Source organism: Camelus dromedarius, chromosome 9 (assembly GCF_036321535.1).
Source record: "Camelus dromedarius isolate mCamDro1 chromosome 9, mCamDro1.pat, whole genome shotgun sequence".
NCBI classification, from domain to species: domain Eukaryota; kingdom Metazoa; phylum Chordata; class Mammalia; order Artiodactyla; family Camelidae; genus Camelus; species Camelus dromedarius.
The window spans coordinates 80,462,045-80,485,350 of NC_087444.1; the positions used below are offsets into that span (position 1 = coordinate 80,462,045).

Genomic DNA, 23,306 nt, shown 5'->3' on the forward strand with positions numbered 1-23,306 from the left:
CCACCTCGTCTACCGCCCTCGGGACAGCAGGAGAGCCTCGCCCCCTTTTGCCCTGATAGAGGGGCTCGGCCCAGTCCTTTCCGGGGGGTGTGGTCGGCCCCCCTTCCGCGCTTGCGCTGGGCGGCGACGCTCCTTTGTGCTCGCGAGCGGTAGGCGGGCCCAGACATCTCCATGGTTACCGGTGGGCCGAGCCGTTGGTTTCCAGAGCAACCCTGGGTACCCACTAGTGTCTGAAAGAGGATGGGAACGGTGGGTTGAGGGCAGAGATGCCGAGCGAGAGGCAGTGAGGAGAGACAGACGCAGAGACTCGGGGGTAGGGGGTGCTGCGAGGAGAGACAGTAAACGTAAGTGAACAGACATAGCGACGGAGACACGGGCAGGACAGAAAGACATCGGAGAGGGATTCTACTCTCAGAGAGCTAGACAGTGATGAGAAGACAGAGGGTCAGAGTCAGGTCTGGGCAGACGTGTGGCAGAACAGTTAGCAAGACGGAGAGATATCAGGGCGGGATGGAGAGGAAAGGAGAGACAAAGAGGGAGAATAGATTTACAGCGACAAGATGTGAAGATCGAGATTCAAGGGACAGACAAGGATCAGGAGTACATAAGCAAGAGGAAGAAAGGGACAGAAATTAGAGTCACAGTAAAATGGATCGAGAGTTTTCAAAGGCTCAGAGAAGGGTGATAGACAGCAAGAAGAGAGACAGATAGAGCTGGAGGGACACTTGAGGAAAACTTGTCCAAAACTTGCCAATAAGACAAAAAAGATGACTGGAAGACTTCTATGAGTTCCCTAGCACGTCCTCTACCAAGCCTTCTTCAGGTCATCTGATTCCCTAAGCGAAGCAACTCTTTTTCACTTAACTGCTTTTGATCAGAGTCCAGATACTGTGACATTGGATGCTAACTTGTAAAAGGCTGATAGGTTGTAAGTGCTTTCTGTCCAGTAGAAAAATGTACCCCAAGGTTTTTACCACCCTGTAGGACACTAAGCAGGACACTAAGATGCCTTAGCCTGTCCACTGCCCTATAGGGCACTAATAATCCGACTTTGCTCTTTTATATCAGTGTTCGTTCTTTCTTTCAGCATCTCTGTTGTTCCTCCTCTCTTACCTTCCCGGAACCACCTATATCATCCTGTCACTTCCCACTGGTGGTGAATAAATCACGTGCTCACTCAGTTTGTTTCCAGCTGTTTTGAAATTTTTATTTTGACAGTCTGAAGAAATCTGGTTCTCCAGAATGGAGGACAGACATGGAAAAAGAGGAAACAGTGAGACAGAGCCAAGAAGGGAAGGAGGTAGGATGACGGACAGAAAGAGACTGAAAGTAGATGGCGGGTGAGACTGGAGAGTGAAATAAATCGGCGAGAAAGCCAGCCTTGGAGAGAGACGTCCTGGGGCACCCCCTCCTGGACTCTGCGCTCTGCGGGCTGGCCGCCGAACTACATTCCCCGGCAGGCTCCGGGGCGACCAGGCGGGGCCCCTAGCCAGCCGTCGGGGGGCGGGGCCCACGCGGCCTCCTCCAATCACGGTCGTCGCTTGGCGACATTCCGCCTCCGCCGACAAGATGAAGGCTGGGCTCGGCCGCCGCCCGCAAGCGTCGCGTGAGGCAGGAGATACGGACAGCCTGCGGCCCCGCCGGCCTAGTTGAGGCAGCCGGCCCGTGTCGCGGTCCGGAGGTGAGGGCGCCAGGCCGCGCGGGGGCCTGGGCTTGGGGGTTGGTAGGGGCCGAGGCGTCTGCTCCTTCGGTGCCGATGGGGGTAAGAGAACCGATGCGCACGAAGGGCCAATCGGAGCCTTCGGCGGCCCCGCGGCCTTCTGGGAAATGTAGTCTCGCGCCTTCCCGGGCGGCGGGTTGGTAGACGTTCTAGAGCGGGAGGGACAGAACGAATGAATGTGTGGGTGAATTTAACATACAGTTGTGGGTGAGCGGGCGAAGGCCTGGGCGCGAAACAAAGAACAGAGGGAGGGGCGCGTGAGTGGTTCGGAATTCGGGCCTCCTATGAGGCAGGACACCTGTCTCATGCCCACCCACCAAGCAGGTGCAGTCCACGGGTCCCCGATGGATCTCGTCCTCGGTGCTGTAGACACTCCAGAAATACAAAGACCTGTCAGACAACTGTCCCTGTTTTTTACACGCATTCCTTCAAAATCATTTTTACTGTTTTGATCAGGTGCCTCTTTCACGTGTTTGAAGTCCAAGAGGGACAAAGTGAGAGAAGCCTGCCTTTTACCACTATACTTCATTTAATAATTTAGTCAGCAAGTGACCACTGGATGCCTTCAAAGTGCCAGGCTCTCTTCCTGGGCCTGGGGACACAGCAGAGCGCTCAGCAGGCACAGCTCCTGCCCTCAGGCAACGTGCGACCACGCACAATAAAATATAGGCGGGGAGGACCTCTCTGATGAGGTTATTTTTGAGCACAGACTTGCAGAAAAGGGAATAAGCCATGCAGATGACGGAGAAGGGCCCCCACTGTGCGCCTAGGAGCCACAATAGTAAAGGCTCCGAGTCAGGAGCCCCGAGTCTGCCCTGAGAATGTGGTCAGGAGGAAGCAAAGGAGAGAAGCAGGCTCTGAGGCCCTTGACAAAGCTGGTGAGGACGGTAGCTTTTACTCAGGCAGAAGTGGGAGGCCTGGGAGGGGCAGAGAGGGGACTGGATCTGATTTAGTTATTACTGAATCATTCTGGCCTCTATGTGGAGAACTACCTTCCTCCTATATCCCCAGGTACTCCACGGTGGCGGCATGTATTAAGGAGGTTCCCTTCAGTGTTGGTTTCCTGTGACTGCTGTAACATATTACTACAGACTTAGGGTTTAAAACAACACAAATTTATTATCTTGGAGTCTTGGAGGTCAGATATATGAAGTGGGTCTCACTGGGCTAAAATCAAGGTATTGGCTGGGCTCGTTGGTTCTGAAAGCCCTAGTCTTCAGTGGTCACATTGCCTTCTGAGTGAATGAAATCTGCTTCCATTGATTCCTCTGATTGTATTTTGGGTCCATTCGGATAACCTGGGATAATTTCCACCACTCAAGATTGTTAGCTTAATCACACCTGCAGTGTCCCCTTTGCCATATAAGGTAATTCATTCACAGGTTTCTGGGATTCAGACTTGCATGAGTTTAGGAGCTGTGTTCTGCCTCCCACACTGATGTTTAACGTCTCTGAGGAGCATGGAGATGCTCCTCCCCCTCATCAGTGTCGGGCAGGTGGGTCAGGATTTCTAGACTTTCTTTGCACCCCCTTGTGATTGCAAGAGGTTTGTTGGGGGAAGAGAGCAAAGACATTTTACTGATCTCATGGGCTAAAACTAAGCGAAACGCTTTTCTAGATGCAAAGAACGCTTGCAAATGCGTACGCAGTGTTTTTAGCATTAGAGAGTAAAGGGACTGGGCGGGCCCCTGAAGCAGTGGCAGTGCACTAGGTCAGAACACGGGAAGGCAGGCTGTGGTCCAGATTCCTGGGCACTTGCACATTAATGCCCATATGTTCCCCTCTTCAGGCAGAGGCAGGCGTGGCAGGAGAGGCCAAGAGGCTGCGGTTGTGGGCACAGCGGTAGCTGCCGTGGATGGGCAGTGGGGAGAGAGCTTGCTGAGGTGCATGGCTCGGGGAGGCGGCATGAAGACAGCCCCCTGCCCTCCGGGGTTGGGGAAGGCACCCCTCGGTGTTGGCCTCCGCCACAGCGCCAAGCGGGACCGGAAGTCCATCACTCTGCACGTGAAGTTGGAGGTGCTTCGGAGGTTTGAGGAGGGTGAGAAGTTGACGCAGATTGCCCGGGCCCTGGGGCTGGCCACCTCCACCGTTGCCTCGATCCGTGTCAACAAGGACAAGATCCGGGCCAATTCTCAGGCAGCTGCGCCTGTCAGCGCCACACAGCTGACTCGCTGCCGTGGTGTGTTGATGGGCCATATGGAACGCCTGCTGAGTCTGTGGATCGAAGAGCAGAAGCGGCAGAACCTGCCCGTCAGCACACTGCTGATCCAGGATAAGGCACGCCGGCTCTTCGCACAGCTGCAGCATGAGCAAGGCAGTGGCGTCCCCACCGAGACCTTTGGGGCCAGCAATGGCTGGTTTGCCCGCTTCAAGTCACGCCACAACGTGCTGTTGACAGATGAGCCGGCCGTGGCTGATGCCCAGGCTGCGGCCTGCTACCCCCCGGTGCTGCGCTCCATCCTGGAGGAGGGCAGCTACTCCCCGCATCAGGTCTTCAACGTGGATGAGACGGGCCTGTTCTGGAAGCGGCTGCCTGAGCGCATGCTGCTGGAGCTGGAGGGGATGACTGGGCCAGGGCCCAAGGCCTCTAAGGACCACCTGACCCTGCTGCTTGGTGGCAATGCAGCTGGTGACTTCAAGCTGAAGCCACTGCTGGTGTACCCCTCGGAGAACCCACGTGCCCTCCGGGGCTGCTCCAAGGCCAGCCTGCCTGTGGTCTGGCGCTCCAACCGCAATGACTGGCTGACACCCAGCATCTTCCAGGAGTGGTTTACTGGCTGCTTCTGCCCCGCTGTGGAGAGCTACTGCGCCAGCCACAGCCTCCCGCACCGCGCCCTGCTGCTGCTGGACAGCGCACCCTGCCACCCGGCCCACTTGGGTGGCCTCTCGGCCCATGTGCGTGTGGAGTTCCTGCCCAAGAACACATCAGCCCTGATCCAACCCATGAATCAGGGCGTCATTGCCACCTTCAAGGCCCATTATCTGCGCCGCACACTCAGCCAGCTGGTCCAGGAGACGGCTGGTGCGGACCGGCCCTCTGTGCGGGAGTTCTGGCGCAGCTATACTGTCATGACCGCTGTAGACAACATCGCTGAGGCCTGGGCAGAACTGCAGCCCGCCACCATGAATAGTGCCTGGAGAAAGCTCTGGCCTGAATGCGTGCCTGCTGGTGCTGCTGAACCCAATGCTGTACCCCAGCTCCGCCGTAGCATTGTGGTGCTAGCCAGCCACGCAGGCCTTGGGGGTGTGGCTGAAACCGATTTCACCCCTCTGCTGCAGGCCCATGGGGAGCCCTTGCCTCGCAGCATCCCCCAGGATGTGGAGGATGGGGATGTCAGTGGCCCTGGGCTGCCCTGGGAGGCAGGGAAATGCCTGGCTTCCAGGAGAGCAGAGTCAGATCTCACGGAGGCCACGGTGGGCGTGGGGACTGAGGAGGCTGGTGTGGGTGCATTGAGCCCTGAGCACCTGGCACAGGCCCTGTCCCACTTTGCTGCTGGCCTGCGAGTCCTCGTAGAGAATGATCCCAACCGGGAACGTAGCCTGCGGGTGTCCCGGGGTGTCCACTGTGCCCTCACCCGCCTCCGGGAGCTGCACCGGGAAAAGAGGCGACAGGCTCGGGCAGCTGCATCCTCAAGTGGCCCCATTGTGACAACGAGGGAATTGGCAGGAAGCCTGTACTCACCCCAGGCGGGGCCTACAAAGGGTGGGCAAGTGGCTAAGGGCACAAACCCTGAAGGACAGACCTCTTTGGCTGTTCTGTGTGATTTGGGACTTGGGCCTGACCTCAGATGAGCCTTATCTGATGATGTTTTATTTCTGGAGGAGAGACACTGCCACCTCTCACCCATGGTTCTCGTACCTTATGCACTGCCATGTTTGTACAGTAAAACGCAGAGTGTCAGTCTTGGGGAACAAGAGGGTAGAGTTCTCTGATTGGCAGATGAGCTCCGGGGCCCAGGAGTGCCCATCCATGTCAGAGACACACCCTGTAGCACAGCAGTTGCCAAGCACAGCCCACCAGGGTAGCCTTCCTTGTGGTGAGGGGCCAGGGCTGAGAGGAGCCTCTATTATTTGCCAACCCTGACCTCTGGTTGCACCGCTGTGCCCCTTCCTAGCTAACTGTATTTATTTTTATTGAAGAATAGTCAGTTACAGTGTTGGGTCAATTTCTGGTGTAATGCGGATTGTTTCAGTTACACATGTACGTATGTAAATTTGGTTTCAGATTATTTCATTATAAGTTACTAAAAGATACTGAATATAGTTCCCTGTGCTATACAGTATAAACTTGTTTTATCTGTTTCATATATAGTAGTATCTGCAAATCTCAAACTTCCAGTTTATCCCTTTCCACTCCCTTCCTCCTCTCCCCAGTAACCATAAGTTTGTTTACTATGTCTGTGAGTCTGTTTCTGTAGTTTTTTTTAAGATTCCACATATAAGTGATATATGGTATTTTTCTTTTTCTTTCTGGCTTAGTTAACTTAGAATGACTATCTCCAGGTTCATCCATGTTGCTGCAGATGGCTAGCCAACTGTAGATGAGGGTTTCCTACTCTCCTTGCTCACCTTCCTCACCCTTTCTGGCTTCTGTGGCCTCTGCTGTCTGAGGTCCTGCTACCCTCCCTGTGCCCAAGCCTATGCTTGTGTGTGGCTGTTGATACCAAGGAACAATTGTGGTTTGGAGATGTTTTCTTCCTTGGGTTTCTATGTCATGGTTGTCTTGGCTTCCCTCCAGCCTCTGAGGCTGAGCCTTTTGTCACTTGGACGGTCTCCCAGATCTAGTGCTCTTTGGAAAAATCTCAGCTGCTCCTGACGGCTCAAGGGCTACCTCCCAGCAGGTTGGCTGCAGCCCAGCCTCTCCCTGAGGTTAGACCTATAGCTCTGAATCTGATGGATTGGCCCCATGAACAGTCATTATCTCCCCTCATTCTAGTTTGTTCTGTCTCCCCAAACTGTAACAAGCACTCTAGGGTGTCCACCTGACTGCAGACGTAGCACACTAGCCACCAAAACAGTCACCAAGGGAAGGTGTACTTGTGCCCCAGCTAGATGAGCCACAGGTGGTGAGAGAAGGGCCCTCTGGACTTCTTTGAACACAGGTACGTGCATGTACCCATGCATATGGGTGCTCGTGCATGCGCGCGCGCGCACACACACACACACAGACACACGCATGCCAAGAATAAAGATGTGGGAAAGGATTCCTGCCACCTCTGTCCCAGCTCACACTTGAAGTGATGGGCCAGTTATCAACACATAATAGGGGGCTGGGGCGCGAGAGTCCAGGGAGGGGCTCCAGGGTCCAGCCTTACTGAGAGAAAGGTCAGAAGAAGCCCCTTGCTTGCTTTCCTGGGGAGAGTGGCAAAAGGGATGGCAAAGAGAAGGGAAGGAGCTTTCCTTAGGACCCTGGTGACTGACTGGATTAACAGATTGCACAAATTTTGAGCACTTGCAGTGTGCTTGGTGTTGGGGAGACCAGGGTGGGAGAGACTGGCTTCAGGAGCTGCCAGTCCTGAGGTTGCAGCATTCTGTGACAGTGGCTATGACGGGCGAGGGACCAGAACCTAGGCGGGGGCAGAGAACAGGACATGATAGAGAAGGCTTTCGGGGGAGGTTGGGGATGTTGCGGACAAAAAGGGAACTGGTCGTTTCAAAATGCCACGCGCCAGAGAGGGGCCTGTCAAGAGGCGGCCCAGCATGGTGAGTCTGGTGAAGGTCTGAGGACGGGGAGGGAGGAGCAGCCGGGATGGGGTTGAGTGCGATACAGCAGCTGAAGGAGCAGGTGCCCGGGCGGAAGGAGTAGGGGCAGTCGAGTGCACGGAGAGCCACGGGACTTGAGGTCGCGCAGGCAGGGCGTGACGGAGACGACGCGCGCGTGGGCCCGCCTGGCTCCAGGGCTCGTTTCCTCGGAGCCAGGGACACCGCCGGAATCTCAGCGAACGCGCAGCCGGGCGCCGGGACTCGCACCACCAGCGCCCCCTGGTACGCCCCTGAAGGGAGCGCCGGTGCCCGCTGCTCCTGGGAAATGTAGTGTCTGCAGCTCGGCCGGGCCTTGGACAGGCCAAGAACTGCACTTCCCAGAGGGCCTCGCGGACAAGGCCGGTCTTGCGCACTCTCCACTTGCGGGCGCGGGACGTCGCCGCACAGACACAGAAGCATCTGTTACCGCCCCCCTCGCTTCTTCGCGCGCTTGCGTGCAATGTGGGGAGGTGGGTGGCGCGCGTGAGGGAAGGGGAAGGTCAGAGGGCACAAGTCTCCGGAAGCAATCGGTGGGACGGGTGGAAGCTCCCGGTCCTGGGGCCCCAGGGTGGTTGGTCGTTGTTCCTGCTCGGCGTTGTTCCATGCCGTCCGCGTGGCTCCCGGGGGCGGCGAGTCCAGGCGCGACGCGAAGAGGCGTCAGAAAAGCCCGGGGTAGAGTGTGCACGTGGCCAGAGGGCGGCAGGGGAGGTGGGGCGAAGGAGCACCACCCGACTTCCGAGGAGCCCCAGCAAGTCTGAGGGGAAAGGCGTCGCGGGGGCTGATGGGATATGGAGTCTAGCGGGGCATGTCCTGACCCGGAAGTGGTTCCGGGTGGGGCTGGGCTCTCGCCACGCCTCCGACTCTGTGCCCGCGGACCCGCGCTGGTCCTTTCCTGGGAAGAAGTCCTGGTCCTCCGTCGGTTCATGGTCCTGTGCACGCGCTCGGTCCGCCTTTCCACCCAGCTACCCCTAAGCTTTCTCACCTCCCCTGGGAAGTCCTTCTGGTTTTCCGCAGCTCAGGCTCCCTCTTTACTCCCGCTGCACCGGCGCTCGTCCTTCCATAGAGTGAAAATGTGGCCGGCGACGCTCCCCGCACTCGGAGATTAAAATTAAAATCCAGATCCTTCCCCGGCCGAAGGCTCTGCAAGATCGCCCTGGTAGTTGCATTTCCTGATTGCGCTGCCTAGTCTGTCTTCTCCTCTGTCATCTCAGGCACCTGAGGGTGGGGGCGCTGTTGAATGGGGTGGCCTGGTTCTGGGGAGCCCTGACCACTCTTTAAACACATGCATTGGCATTAAAAAAGATTTTTATTATTTTTTAAAGTTATAATTGTAATAAATGGCCATTGCAAAAAAAAAAAAAATTCAGATGGAATGCAGACGTTACAAAGGAAGAAACAGACATCCTACAATTCCTTTCCTCAGAATTGCCAGCTGAAGGTTTGGTGGGTTTCACTATCCTTTTCTGAACATTTGTAGCAGTAGCTCCTGTTTGTTGGTTTAAAATTTTTGAATCGGTGGGATCACGTCAGGTGAGGAGGGGGACAGTTTGCCTTCTTGTTTAGCATTGTAGAGTGAACTTTTCTCCATGTCCATGTTTTTGGTGGGGGGAGGTATTTAGGTTTAGTTGTTTATTTATTCTTAGAGGAGGTACTAGGGATTGAATCCAGGACTTCATGCATTCTTAAGCATGCACTCTACCTCTTGAGCTATACTCTCCCCCTTCTCAATATCCATTGTTGACCTTAACTAGTTGAGTTGAGCCAGGCCTTCCAGGCCCCACAGGAGTCTGCCATGAGGGAAAGGCCTTCCAGGGTAGGGGTGCCTCTTGCTGTGCCTGTGTGGCTGGACTGCATTGATCTGTCACTGCATCTGTTCCCCACATTACTCTAGGGCCCCACAGACGGTATCCTTCACTTGCTCAGAGCCTTCCTGGGCTTGGACCCTCTGCTAGTTCCCGCCAGCACCTCTGCTTGTCTACTGGCAGGGTTCTCTCAGACACATGTTCACACTCTGTCCCCTGGAGCAGCTCTCCTGCCTTGGCCCAGTCTGGCCTGAGCTCCTGAAAGTGTCCCTGTCCTCCCAACCAGATTCCCAGTGTGAGGTGTCCTCTTGAGGGTGCAGGTGGGGACGTCAAGGCTGGAGGTGTCCCCTGCCAGGTTGCCAGCTGGCCAGGTCTGGGGACAGTTTCCCTCACAGCAAGTGGCCTTGCAGGGTGTGCGTGGGTGGAGGGTTGTGAGTGGTCTGTGGCCCTGATTGGGTGGGTGTGTGTCCCAGGAAGACGGTGTGTGTGGCCTGCGTGAGGGCAGGGGAGGCCAGCTCCCCAGGGCTTGCCATGGCGTCCGACCCAGCATCCATCGATCAGGAAGAGCTCATGGTCATCAAGATGGAGGAGGACGAGGCCGCCCCATGGGACCCTATACTGTCCTCCACACCTCAGCCCCAGTTCCTGTTGCCTGGGCTTGGCAAGGATCACAGGCAGCGCTTCCGCAGCTTCCACTACCAGGAGACAGCAGGGCCCCGCGAGGCCCTGGCCCGGCTGCGAGAGCTGTGCTGCCAGTGGCTGTGGCCTGAGGTGTACTCCAAGGAGCAATTGCTGGAGCTGCTGGTGCTGGAGCAGTTCCTGGGTGCGCTGCTGCCTGACACCCGGGTCTGGTGGAGTCCCAGCGCCCCAAGAGTGGTGAGGAGGCTGTGGCGCTGGTGGAGGACCTTGCTCAGATGCAGGAGACCAGTGAGCCCCAAGGGGTGGGGCTGGTCAGGAGGCCTGGGGGCAGGGGACATGCAAGGGGACACAACCCCAGGCCCTGAATGCCTGTTCGCTCTGCCCAGGCCCCTGTGTCCTGATAGGTGGGAAGAGGACTCAGAAGTTACGATGTGTTTGGAGATTTTTCTAACCTCTGAGCCTCCCAGAGATGTGAGCCTGAGGTTGGCATGGCATCACCCCGGGTCACGGTTACTGGGCCTTTGTTCACTTCTATTTCTTCTTCCTCGCAAATTCATCAAGTGCACACAGGCCCTGTGGGTCCAGCACGGAAGGGAAATAGGCAAGGTCCCTGGCCTGCTGGAGCCCAGTGGGTTAAGAGCTGGACAGTGAGACCTAGTCACAGGTAGGGTGTCCATCTTTCTCCGGAAGTGGGTGGAGGCAAGAAGAGGTGAGCAGGGAGGTCAGCCTTGCTGGTGTGGTTTGCAGTTCCTGCACCTTGGGCCGTGCGTGTGCTCACATGCTGTGAGGAGGTGACAGCAGTGCAGCAGGCAGAAGAACGGTTGGCTACAGCTATCAGTTCTCCCTGGTGGTGTTTACTCGTTCACTCACACGTGTCGCTGCAGTTCCTTTGGTCCGCTTGGCTGCCTGTATTAAAGGGTAGAAACTGTAGCACTTAAACAAAAGCAGCTTTCTTAAGTTATAACCCACCTATCAAAAAATTGTACAATTTGTGGGTTTTCATGAGTATATTCAGAAGGTTTTACAACCTTCACCTCCTGTCTGATACCATAACTTAGTCACCTTCAGAGAAACTCTGTGCCCCTTAGCAATCTCTCCCCATTCTCCCCTCTCCTAGTGCATTGGCAGCCACCAGTCTGTTTTGTGTCTCTGTGTGTTTTCTTACTGTGGATACGCTATCAAATGGCATCACATAGTATGTGGCTTCTTATGGCCAGCTCCTTTCATTGAGCATAATCTTTTCAGTGCTCATCCAGGCTGCAGCATGTCAGTACCTCACTTATTTTTGTGGCTAAAGAACATGCCATTGTATGGGCGTACCACACTGTGTATCTGCTTATCAATAAATGGACATTTGGTGGTTTCTACCTCTTGGCTGTCGTAAATAACGCTTGTGTGAACTCAGGTATACTTTTTTTGTGCAAGCAGAGATTTACATTCCCCTTGGTTGTACACCTAGGAGTGGTATTGCTGGGTCAAATGGTAATGGTGTTTGTCCCTTTGAGGTACTGCGAACACACCACTTGTTTTCACATAGAGAATTTAGTGTAAGGAGTATAACCTGGGCACTGAAGGAGTGAAAAAGTACAAGAAGGGCTCTAAGGTGTCGTGGCAGCAGGGACTGTGTCTGTCCTTAGAGCTGTGGGAACACCAGGAAGAGGTCGAGCTTGTGACAGAAACCCAAGGGAGGGGCCAGGATAAGGGGCCACTGCTGGGTGGTGCTGGGATCTCTGAGGGGGACAGAATGAAGCTGGTTCTGCACATGTTGGAAAAGTTGCAAACTGGATTTGGCTTCTGCAAAGAAAACCTTGATCACACAGGGCTGGTTTCCACCTAGGCATGAACGTGAGGTGTAGGGCAGACAGGGAACACACGGGTCTGCTCTCCTCCTGGGTTGTCTGGCTGCAGTGCTGAGCTCTCTTCTGAGCCCAATGCCAGCGTTTGGAGGTGGGCTGTCTTCCGAGCCGTGGCCAGCTGCTGTCTCCTTAGGGTTCCCAGCTTCCCGCTGAAGGGATGTTTGTGTGATACACACTATTAGAAGAGACTCTGCATCATGCGTTGTGGATGTTGGGACAGCAGCCCACTGGTCACTGAGTGGACTCAAGCCTGGCACTCCCGTGGAGGCTATGGGGCAAGCATGGTTGTGCCACTCAGCCTGGAAACCACGTGGTTCCAAGTTTGCCACCGTTGACATTTACACAAAAACTCCTACATTTGTTCTGTGCCTTTACCTGACCTCAGCCTGTTGCTGGCCCCTTGCTGTGCCTGTGTGAGGGAGTGTTGCAGGGCTGGCCCTGGCGTTCTCGAGGAGCTCCTGGAGAGCACTTCTGTGAGGCTCAGGGAATCCAAAATGGTATCCCAAGCTCTCCCTTGGCTGTCACTGTTGCAGTGTGTTTGGGGTCCCCAAGGCCACCATTAGGCACATGGATTTGCTTGAAGGAGGCACAGAATTGAGCAAGGTATCATACTCATGGTTGTGGTTTATTGCAGTGAAAGGATACAGATTAAAGTCAACACTGGAGAAAGGTGCCTTGCCTGGGAGATACTGGGCACGAGGTCTGGGTGTCCTTTCCTGATGGAGTCATGTTGGTCGTGCTTAATTCCCCAGCAAGGATGTGCTAGGTCTGGTCCACCAGGAGGCTCGCCTGAAGTGCTGTCCAGGGTTTTACTGGGGGTCAGTCACACAGGTGTGGAACATGACTGACCCTGGTTACTCAGCCTCAGCACCCCCCAGGGTTCAGACTGATATGGTGTGGCCCAAGGTCACTCTCCTAAGTCACGTTGTTGGCATAGCCATCTGGTATGATCCAGGGCCTTAGGTAAACAAAGATGTTCTTCTCAGGCAGACTCTTCCAAGGGCTTAGAGGTCCCCTCCTGGGAGCAGGTCAAGGGCCAGACTTTTGTTTGGAATGTGTGGGGTTTGGACAGCTCAGGCCTGCGGTGTCAGCCCTTTACTGAGACCGCAGCTGCAGCTGAAGGGTGCGTCTAGTGACTGTTTCCTTGGCGTTTCAGTGCCTTGGGTTTCAGGGGCTTGGGGCTTACTCTTGAGGTATGCGTGCGGCTGTGGAGCAGAATGGGGCTGCGTGTTCCCAGGGCAGTGTGAAGGAAAAGCCGGGCTAGGCTAACAAGATAACTCACAAATCTAAGTGTAACAAGTGTTGGATTACTGGTCTAAATTCTGCTGGGCTAACTTGTAAATCTAAGTTAATTAGTGTCGGTTTGCTGATTCCCTGTTCATGTGTTTTTTTTTTTTTTTTTTTTTTGCTAGCCAGCTGGATTTTCAGAGAGACATATCTGGCCTTGAAATGTTGGTTTGCTGCCTCCCTGCCTCTACTTTTGTGATAATGATGCTGCTAAAGCTGTTCCATGCCCATTGGCTGAACACCCCAAGCTTGTAATTAACCCTATAAAACCTCATGCACACGTCTTGGAGGTGCTCAGAGCTTTGGAGCAGAAGCCCCTCTGAGCCTGCTGGCGTAATAAATCTGAGTACTCCAACCCTCCGAGTGGTGCTTGTTTCTTGCTGGCCTGTCATTTCCGTAACAGCAGGGTGTCGTGTGTGAATCAGAGGGCAGGTCCTTGTCTTATCCAGCTCCGTTCCAGGCCAGTGTCTAGCCCAAGTTGGTGCAGAGAATGCTCGGGGACACTTGCCATGTGTTGACCTCGGGATTGATTCATTGGCTTGGGTGCCTGACCCTTTGTCCCCGCTAACAATCCTCTCCCTTCGGCACTGACCCAGGCCCCTCCTGAGGACCAGCAGTCTGGAGACCTGGCAGAGCTGGCTAAGCCCTTCACGGAAGGAGCTCAGGTGAGCTGTGAGTCCTCGAGTCAGATGCCACATCCTGCTAAATCTCCCCCCAACCCTTCCTCACCCTGGGCTGGGCTGTGGTGGGGCGGGGGGGGGGGTCCCATTCAGGAGCTGGGCTCAGCCCCCACCGCTCCCACCTCTCACCCTCGGGCTCGGCCCTGCAGCCTTACCAGCTCCTCGGGCTGGATCGGTGCCCCCAGGCTCATTCCATCTGAATACAGAGTAGGTGCTTGTCCCCAGGGCACCAACCCAAAGGCCCAGGAGCAAGGCTGAGGCCCGGACTTGGTTGCCTGGTCTTGGCTGCTTCTGGCTGGGGGCAGATGGTGCTGCCAGGAGAGCTGGAATCCAGGTTTTCATTGAGGGCACCCAGCTCACAATTGAAAATGGCATCGGTTAGGCCCAGAGGACATATCTGTGGGCAGGATTGACCATGCTGGCCTGTGGGGGGCTGGGGCTCCTGCCATGTCAGGGGCACCAGCTGTGCCTCCTGGGCTGGCTTTGATCTTTGCTTCTCTCAGCCTCTGGGCAGCCCTGGCCCCGACCCCAGCAGGCTCGTCCTCTCCGGCTCACTGTCCACCCTAGGGTGCATCTTATTATATTTTGTTGTAGTTTCTGTTGCACAGAGATAGAAGAGGTACACCGGTCATTATCTGTCCTCCCATTTACTAAAAAAAGTTTTTTTTTTTTAATGTAACATGTTTGCATTATAAAGTAATTCAGACCTTAACAAGAGTATATAAAGTTGAAGCCTCACATGTCTACCTCTTGGAGAATAACAACTGTTCACCGTTGTATGCCCTCCTCCATTCTCTTACATGCACACATGCGGTGCACAGACGTTTCCAAAGAGAACCCCACTGTTTGCACTTTGTCTCGTGTTGGGGTCCCTTCTGGTAGCACAGGCAGCTCCACCTGTTCTTTTTAGTGGCTCTGTTGGAGGCCGTTGTCCAGCCCAGCTGGGGCCCTTGGGCCACCGTCCATTTCTCATTCCAGGACACATACCTTTGTCTTGGCTGCTGCCCCTCTCTTTCTCTTCTGCCCTCTGCTGTCTGGATGGCCCTGAGAGATAGGGACCAAAGCTCATCTCTGTGGCACAGGGCACTTGCCTGTTTGTGATCCTGGGGGCTTCCCTGGGGAGAAAGGGACTTGGTCACACATGGATGGAGGACAGATTAGCCAAGGAGCACAGCTGGAGTCTCTGGCCAGGTGAGGGGGGAGAGTGGGCTATATTCTGGCCCTCCCCACCTGGGTCTTCCCGAGATACTGCAATTCCTGGGAAGGCCTGCGGTAACTCTGCCCAGATCTGCCCAAGTGGGGCCCTGGAGATATCCTGCTGGCTGCTGCTTTATGGTAAAATTCCCAGCACAGATCAAGAGTGCAGAGCTGGGCTCTGAGAGATGCTGTTCCTGGAAGAACGAGGTGCTTGGTCTACCCCATTGTGAAAGGACACAGGGGAAGACGTGCTCCTTGCCTGGTGCTCCAGGAGCCAGTCTGGGTAATTTACATGCACAGGTATTTCCTCCCTAAACAAACCAAAACCAACACACCCACAGAAGCAGAACAAAACCCATGGATCCTGACCCCCTTAATTACATTGCTTGAGGTCTCTGCAAGCTCAGGGCTGTGAAGTGTGTTTGCTGTACCTGGACAGCTGGTTCCCCTCTTGGCCTGGCTGCCCCGGAGCTCAGAGCTGGGGTTTATGCACAGTCACTGTCTGTTCCTGGCCTGGGCTGACGTGCTGTTAGTTTCTGGTGTCTGTATTTGCTCTGACACCTGCCACCCTGGGCCCTTCAGGAAGCTGGCAGGTAGGTGATTTGGGATGGTGTTGCCAGTTGGGGGCATCCTCATGAAGTGGTCCTGGGTTTTCAGAGGTCTGCTGCAATCCTGTGGATGAAGCTCTAGTCCACGGGGCTGGAATTCATCCAGTGGGAAGTGAACACTGTGACTAGATGTGGCCCCAGATCTCCTACCTTGAGAGAGACTAGTGAGTGATCTCTTGGTTTTACTGGGTCCCATCGGCACTTCCCACCAGTAAACGTTGTCTCCCCATTTTATGGCAGGTCAGGGCCAAGATGCCAGCCGCCCTGAAGTCAGTGGGCAAGGGATGGGAACAAATATTCTCTTCCGGGGCCCGGAGAGAGGGATGCCGGCCTCAAGACCCCCATGAAGAGGCTGCTGAGCGCAGGCCAGCGCCGAAGCATCAAGCGGGACCGTAAGGCCATCAACCTGCAGGTGAAGCTAGAGGTGCTATGGTGCTTCGAAGCCGGAGAGAAGCTCAGCAGAATCGGGAGGACCCTGGGACTCTCCACCTCCACCGTGGCCACCATTCGTGACAACAAGGATAAGATCCGAGCGAGTTCCCAGGCAGCCACCCCGCAGGCGGCCACCAAGCTGATGTGCAGCTGCAGCCTGGTGATGGAGAACATGGAGCGGTTGCTAAGCGTGTGGATTGAGGACCAGAACCAGCGCAATGTGCCGGTTAGTGTAGTGCTCATCCAGAAGGCCTGCAGCCTGTTCCAGGAGCTCAAGCAGGCGCAGGGTGGGGGTGCTGAGTCTGAGACATTCGGAGCCAGCCACGGCTGGTTCGCACGCTTCAAGGAGTGGCACGGGCTGGCCACCCCGGGGGCCAGCGGCGAGGCGGCGCACGTGGATGCAGAGGCTATGCGCAGGTACCCGGCGCTGCTGTGGAGGGTGATCCTGGAGGGCGGCTACACGGCCCAGCAGGTGTTCAACGTGGATGAGACCCGGCTCTTCTGGAGGTGGCTGCCGGACTGGAAGGTCCTTTCCCCGGCCGAGAAGCCGGCCCCTGGGCTCAGAGCTGCCCGAGATCTCCTGACCCTGCTCCTCGGTGGCAACGCAGCTGGAGACTTCAAGCTGAAGCCGCTGCTGGTGTACCCCTTGGAGAACCCGCGTGCCCTCAGGGGCTTCTCCAAGCCCAACCTGCCAATGCTGTGGCGCTCGCACAAGAAGGCCTGGGTCACCATGGGCCTCTTCCAGGAGTGGTTTGTGTACTTCTGTCCCCCTGTGGAGAGGTACTGCGCCCAGCATGGGCTCCGGCATAAAGCGCTGCTCATCCTGGACAGTGCTCCCGGCCGGCCCGCGAACCTGGACGACCTCTCTGACCACGTGCGCGTGGAGTACCTGCCGAAGAACACCACGGCCCTCCTCCAGCCCATGACCCAGGACGTGGTTGCCGCCTTCAAGGCCTGCTACCTGCGGAGGCTCTTCCGCCTGTTGACAGCACGGGCGGGAAGTGCAGGTGAGCAGTCGGCGGTCCTGGACTTCTGGCGGGACTACAGCATCCTGGATGCTGTGTACAACATCTCCGAGTCCTGGGAGGAGGTCTCTTCCGCGGTGCTGAATGGGGGCTGGCGGAAGCTGTGGCCTGAGTGCCTCCAGCACGATGCTGGCAGCCGGCAGGTGGAAACCCTCTCGCAGATCCGGCGGCACGTCATGGCGCTGGCGCACCGTGTGGGTTTCAGCGAGGCGGTGGAGGCGGATGTGGTGGAGCTGCTGCAGAGCCAGGGCGCTGACCTGTCCAATGAAGAACTGGTGGGGCTGGAGCAGGAGCGGGCAGCTGGGGAGGAAGGTGAGGACAGCTTGGCCCCCCCCCCCCCCCGCCAGCTGATGGCCAGGCACCTGGCCAAGGCCCTAGCACATTTCGATGCCGGCCTGCAGATCCTCAGGGACAATGATCCCAACCTGGAGTGCAGTCTCGGCGTCTGCAGGGGTGTGAACAACGCTGTCAGCTGCTACCGAGAGCTCTTCAAGGAGAGCGGCCGCAAGTAGTGTGTGTGTGCGCGCGCGCGCGCGCGCGCTCACAGCGGCGGGGTTGGGAGTTCTGAGGCCTCTGGACTTTGTGGGGGAGAAGGGGTCCTCCCTTTACGTCTTTCCCATGGAAGTTACACCGGTCTGCATGTTTCCATTTTGTTTTATTAGCTCCTCAATTTTTTTTTTTTGTCAGCAAATAATTGTCTCAAGTGAACTTCTCAAATACACCATTTGGAAAGCCTTGATGAGTTCTCAAGTGATCTCATCGCACCGTTGGCCTATTGGACCATGCATACTCGGTCCCTTGGTGGAAGTCCACAAGGAAGCCAGGCTTCTGGCAGATATTCCTGGCTCCTTGCTCACTGCTCTGAGCTCTCCTGGAATTCAGACATGGCGCTCATGGAGGTGGTGGACATCCAGTCCAGAGAGGGGTTCTGCTGGTTTTCTGGTCCTCCAACCCTTTACCTGGGCTTCAGGACCTGCAGAAGCAAAGGCTGACCCCAGATGAGACTCAGGATCCAGAGAGTGGGTCTGGGTGGATGGAGTGCCTGGCCACACACCTGCCTGCTCTATTCCTCCGGGGCCCTGGGTGCTTTTTGTCACCATGTTCTGTTCTCTGAAATGGTCTGTGCCCCTGCTTACTTGCTGGGGAGAGGGAGGAGAGACTCCACCCTGTTGTGGGGGAGCTAGCGAGGCAGCAAACTTGCCAGGTTCCCTGCTCCCAGTGCGGGGAGTCCTCACGGCTACAGACAGCCTGGCCACACCTGGTGCGAGTTCTCCCTCTCTTCTTGTCTCTCTCCGGCCTGTGCGCCCTCTCTCCACCGGTTTCAGTTTGACTCCTGCCTTGCCCTCTTAACTCTTCTTCCTGTGGACCTGGGCTCATTCTAGGCAGTGGTGACATTTGGAGACAAGGCCCTGAATCCCACATGGGATGACTGGAAGCCACTCAGTGCCCCACAGAAGGCAGCCTGCACAGATGTGACCCGTTTGGGTAACAATGTGGGTTTCGGGTTAGGGTTGGTCTTCCTGCAGGACACACAGGTCCTCAGGTGAGTGGTCCTTGTTTCCATACATGGGGCCTTGTTAGAGGAAGCCTTTAAATGAGCTTGACTTCCTTCCGCAGGAATTGGTGGGGGTGGGGGGTGCTGTGGGTTAGGCCAGGAGATTGGTCAAGGGCTAAACTTGGCTTGTGGGTTTTGATGGGGAGCCCAGATGCCCTTGTGTCTCCCCTCTGCTGTCCGTACATACCTCTGCACACCTGGCTGAGGTATGCCCAGCCTGACCTCAGATCACACACAGGAAACTGCTGGCTGGACCTTTGCACCTGAGCTGGCAACTCTTTTGCCCCAGCTCTCTGGACCTCTTTGGGCCCCACAGCTCTGGGCTCTCCTGGGAGTGGCCCTGTGGGTGTACCAGACCAGGGCTGCTGGGTAGCTCCTGTGTGGCTCTCTGCACCACTCAGTGTAGAGCCAGAGTCAGAGGAGAGACTGGCTTTAAAGCCACCTTGGGCATATTAATCAGATGAGGGATGAGTCACGTGGCTGTGGGGTGTGTGGTCCATCCCCATCTAGACGTCCAGTGAGGGCAAGCTGCCCTGGCAGGGAGGCCTGGCTGCGTGTTTTCCAGAAATTGAAACCTCTGTGCCATTGTCACAGCTCCCAGCTGTGTCCAGGGAGAACCTAGGGTGTGATGCCAGTTCTGTCACTGTTTTAAGCTTTTGCTGTCTAAAAAGAGGACAGTCCCATGCACTTCACAAGTGACAAGTACAGCGAGATAGTCAAACAAGTGAAAAACACCAAACTACGAGAGAAGAAATGTTCCCTCTCACTTCGCCAGCTGAAGCGATTTGATGTTGTTTGCACTGGGAATGAGGGAGGGCTGTTGGTCCCCCGTCAGAGGCAACCCCAGCTTTCACTGCTACGTCAAGATTGAAGGATGTAGGAAGTGCTGCCTGAGGCCCAGGTGAGCATGGTGGCGGCGGGGAGCATAGGGCGCAGGCGGAGCTGAGGGAGTAGTGGGAGGACGTGACGGGAAGCTCTGCCAGCACTGTCCAGCAGAAGCTGCATCCCTTCTGAAGAAAGCTGTTGCGGTGAAGCCCGTGGTGTTTGTGGGGCTGGCGCCTGCTGCCCGGTGGACCTCATGACATGCAGTCCTGAGCCAACAGACAGTCCAGATTCATCATGGCTGGCCAGGACTGCACCACCGATTTGTCCAGTTGAGGCCTCTGACCAGCAGAAATGCTGCGGATGTAGCCAGGTGTCCCTTCCATTGTCCAGTCTGGGAACAGTGGAGCCTTTTCAAGTGAGGTGATGGGTGCACTGAGAGGTGTGTGGAGTGGCTTAGCCATTGTGACCCACTGGCTTTCCTCCTGCTGGTCTCCTCATTCTCCAACTTAATTCAGATATCATGGACTCTGGACAACCTTCACATACTCCTTGAGGTTACTTACTTCCTCCAGATGTTTGCACATTTCTTATTCCGAGAATTTAAATTTAATTGTAATTATGTGTTTATGAGTTTGTCCCTCTAAAATTGGGAATGAAGTCTGATCGCCAGCCACTGTTACAGAGGCTTAATTCTAGGTCAGCCCAGCCAAGAATCCAGGCTCCTTTCTCCACGCCGTCTCTGCCCACGGGGCAGAGGCTCTGCCTCAGGTGCAGCATGATGACAGTACAGGGCCCCATCTCCCTCAGCCCAGGGCACCTGTGGGAGTCGGAGTCTGTGCCATGATGAACAGGCTGCCACTCCAGCTCAGCACCCTGCTCAGGAAGCACAGGTGTCCCTTTGGGGGAAGTCGGTCCCTGTCCCTGCCCTGCTGCAGAGAAGGGAATTAGATACGTTACTCGGGGAGAGAGGCAGGAGATAGAAGGCTATAAACTATCCCAAAAGGAACAGACTGCAGTTGAAGCAGAGCAGGTGAGGACAAAGCCTACAATATAGATAACAGTGCAAACAATTAAGAGCAGACAGGATCGCCATGAGGTTAGGGTCAGGGATGGGGCTCAGGGATGAGAGTCTAGAGGTCAAAGGTTAGGGTTGTCAGGGGTTAGGCTTAGAGGTTAGGGGATAGTGTTAGAGGTTAGGCATTAGGGTTAGAAGTTAGTGTTCAGTTTAGGCATATATAGCCCACTTCCTCCTTTCCCCTCCTTCCCCATCCTTCTCTCTGAGGCCTCCAGGATGGACAGGACTTACCCAGGTTCACACTTGAGTGTGGGGTTGAGCTGGGCCATTGTTTTTTTTTAACACCCCCTTTCTGGGCTATGATAGAATAATAAAATTTCTGCTTTAGTCACAGACTGTTTCAAATCCAACTCAACCTCAGTCAAGAGTTGTTAGGGATTCAGATGTCACACAGGGTTTCCCTCTGCCCTCCCACATGGGAGGGTGGTGCTGGCCCCACTCTGCCTGGGCAGCCCCAGGTCCAGCACAGCCCCGACATGCTGAGCACGCAGTAGACGTGTGTAGATTCATACATTGAGCTGCCAGCCCCCAGATGCTGCCTTCTTAAGGGCTGGTGGGGTCCTCCTGGGACTGGATGGATCCTCTGTCCCATCTAAGTGGGCAGCAGTAGAAAACCAAGTCTCAGGCAGAATAGCCCTTGGTCTCTGATGACTTAGGTGGGCATCTGCGGTCCTCCAGCTCAGGCCAGCCTGGGTCCTGTCAAGCCCCTATGGGCAATTACTGAGCTGACCATGCTGCTGAACAATTGAATAGGCAGGGTAGACAGTCCCTTGGGATGTTTTAATTACCAACATCCATGTTGAGACAAATACCCCCTCCCTCAAAGCCTCTTAGCTGCCAAGACAGGTAATAACCTTCCAAACGTTGAGTGTGGCCTTGGCCACAGCAACTATAGAGTGGACCGTGGCCTTGCAGTCCTTTGGTCTTCTGCTTGTAATGAATCTTTAACATTCATACTTGTTAAGAATCAAAGATATGGGAGGAACTGGACCTGCCAACGGGCAGTTTCACACTGAGGCCACACGGTCTTTGAGAACCACATGCCTCCAGGGCCCAGTCCCTGTGGCCTCTGGAAAACCAGCCAACTGCAGATTCCATGTTATGGAATAATTCTTGAGCCTCCTGCTTCTTCATTGAATAGGAATATCCTTACTACCCTAGTATTTGTTCTCTGCTCTTAGTAAAGAGAGAGAAAGGAGACTGGAAAATGAGCATGTTTGTTCTGTGGAGACAGGTGATTAATGTGGGCAGGGGGCAGGCGTGACTCCTGAGCTCCCAACTTCCAGGGACACCAGTGAGGTCTATGTGTCTTCTTTGGGCACACGAGCTATTCTTGGCCAGTCTCTGAGATGTAAGGACCTGACACCCAAGGCAAGAGCCCAGCGTTTACCACCAAGGGCAACCTTGCTTATTCAGCAAGTGGAAGAGCTTCTTGCTATTGTGGGAGGGCAGCAGGAGCACTGGATGGGTGGCTGCAGCCTCTGGCCCTAAGTCTGAACCCCTTTCTTCCTTGGTCTTCGGATTCTGCAGCTGTGCAGTGGGTGGTGAGTGACGGGAATCTGCTGCTGCCCGTCACCCAGCATCTGTTCTCATGCCCAGGTCCAGCACCTCAGTTTTCCTTTGGGAGCTACATCTCACCTGCTTCCAGTCCAAACAGTTCCAGAGGGCTGACCCTACCTTTCACCCACCTTGAAGATGGGTGTATGATCCACGCCTAGCCAATCTTAAGTTCCATCCTCTCGGTGTTCTGGTGGGTTAAGGATAATATCGTGCAAGGCAGGCCAAAGGCATTTAAAGCCATGACTTGTTGTGGAACACAAGGGAAGAAGAAACCTTTGCCAGTAGAGTGGACAATGAGTTGGTGTCAGCCTGGAGTTTCTGGGGACCCCTGGATGCAGTGAGAGAGACTGCAGCTGTGATTGGGGCCACCCAAAGGCACTTACCAGCATATAGGGTTGGAGAAGGATCAGGTCACATTGTGAGAGTGTGAGCCCCTCATCTTGCTGGATCCAAGCCTACTCTTAAACTTGCTGCTTGCAGGTATGAATTCATTTCTACTATTTAAACTTGCTAGGACTCATGGCAGCACCATCCTCCCTGCATAAAGAAGACTGACTGTCCCAAGGAGAGCCTGCCCCGACCCAACCCTGAGCCTAGCCCTTATCCAGAATACCCCAGTGAAGTTGCTAACCCTGTTACTGAACCAAACCTGGATTTACTCACCACTTGAGTGTGCAGTAAAGCCAGTCTGCTGACACTGGGCTGTGAGGAAGGAAAGTGCAGCATTTATTGCAGGGCTCCAAACAAGAAGTCCAGAGCAGCTCATCCATACTCCATGAGGGATTACAGCAAAGCATTTTTAAAGGCAAGATGAGGGAGAGGAGTCCCAGGATTTGTGATCAACTCATGCACAATTCTCTGGTTGATGGTCAGGTAATAGGGCAGTTTCACAGAGGTTAACATTGTTTCACAGAGGTTAACATTTTCAGTCTTTGGGTAACAGTAGGTCTGATGGCTAAATGCTTATGGTCATCAAGTAGTTTATGTCTTCCGTTTGGTGGATGTTTCAGTATCTGTAAAGCAACTCAGGAATGTGCATCTGATACTGTTATCTGGTACTTCAGAGCAGAGGGAAAGCAGAGGGTGTGGGGAGGGGGATCTGTCCCCAGAAGGCCCAGTGGGGTCCTGCTCTGCTACAACCCACAGCACAATTTGCAGCCTCAGAGCAAGAGGGATGCTGGATTGTATTTAGTCCCCAGGTCTCAGGGATGTAAACACCCTCTCCCTCTGGTATTGCTCTGGGCCTAGTCCACTCCACCTCTAGCCAAAGAACACTCAAAGTTTACTGGGCACTTCTGCCCCG

At 55.1% G+C, this 23,306-nt stretch overlaps 2 protein-coding genes across 2 annotated transcripts; both read left to right on the plus strand.

The window, feature by feature from the left end:
• Window positions 1–64: 64 nt before the first annotated feature.
• LOC105096818 (tigger transposable element-derived protein 1-like) lies at window positions 65–17,500 on the plus strand. Its single transcript, XM_031457475.2, has 2 exons — window positions 65–1,681; window positions 15,772–17,500. The coding sequence occupies exon 2, from the start codon at window positions 15,875–15,877 to the stop codon at window positions 17,498–17,500; it is 1,626 nt and encodes a 541-aa protein (XP_031313335.2). The 5' UTR covers window positions 65–1,681; window positions 15,772–15,874.
• LOC105096820 (tigger transposable element-derived protein 1-like) lies at window positions 3,626–5,512 on the plus strand. Its single transcript, XM_031457467.2, has one exon. It carries the CDS (start codon window positions 3,626–3,628, stop codon window positions 5,510–5,512), a length of 1,887 nt encoding a protein of 628 aa, XP_031313327.2.
• Window positions 17,501–23,306: the final 5,806 nt, after the last annotated feature.

Bases quoted from the DNA above. Each gene is read 5' to 3' on its own strand.
- LOC105096820 (XM_031457467.2), top strand. From the start codon at position 3,626: ATGAAGACAGCCCCCTGCCCTCCGGGGTTGGGGAAGGCACCCCTCGGT.
- LOC105096818 (XM_031457475.2), top strand. From the start codon at position 15,875: ATGAAGAGGCTGCTGAGCGCAGGCCAGCGCCGAAGCATCAAGCGGGAC.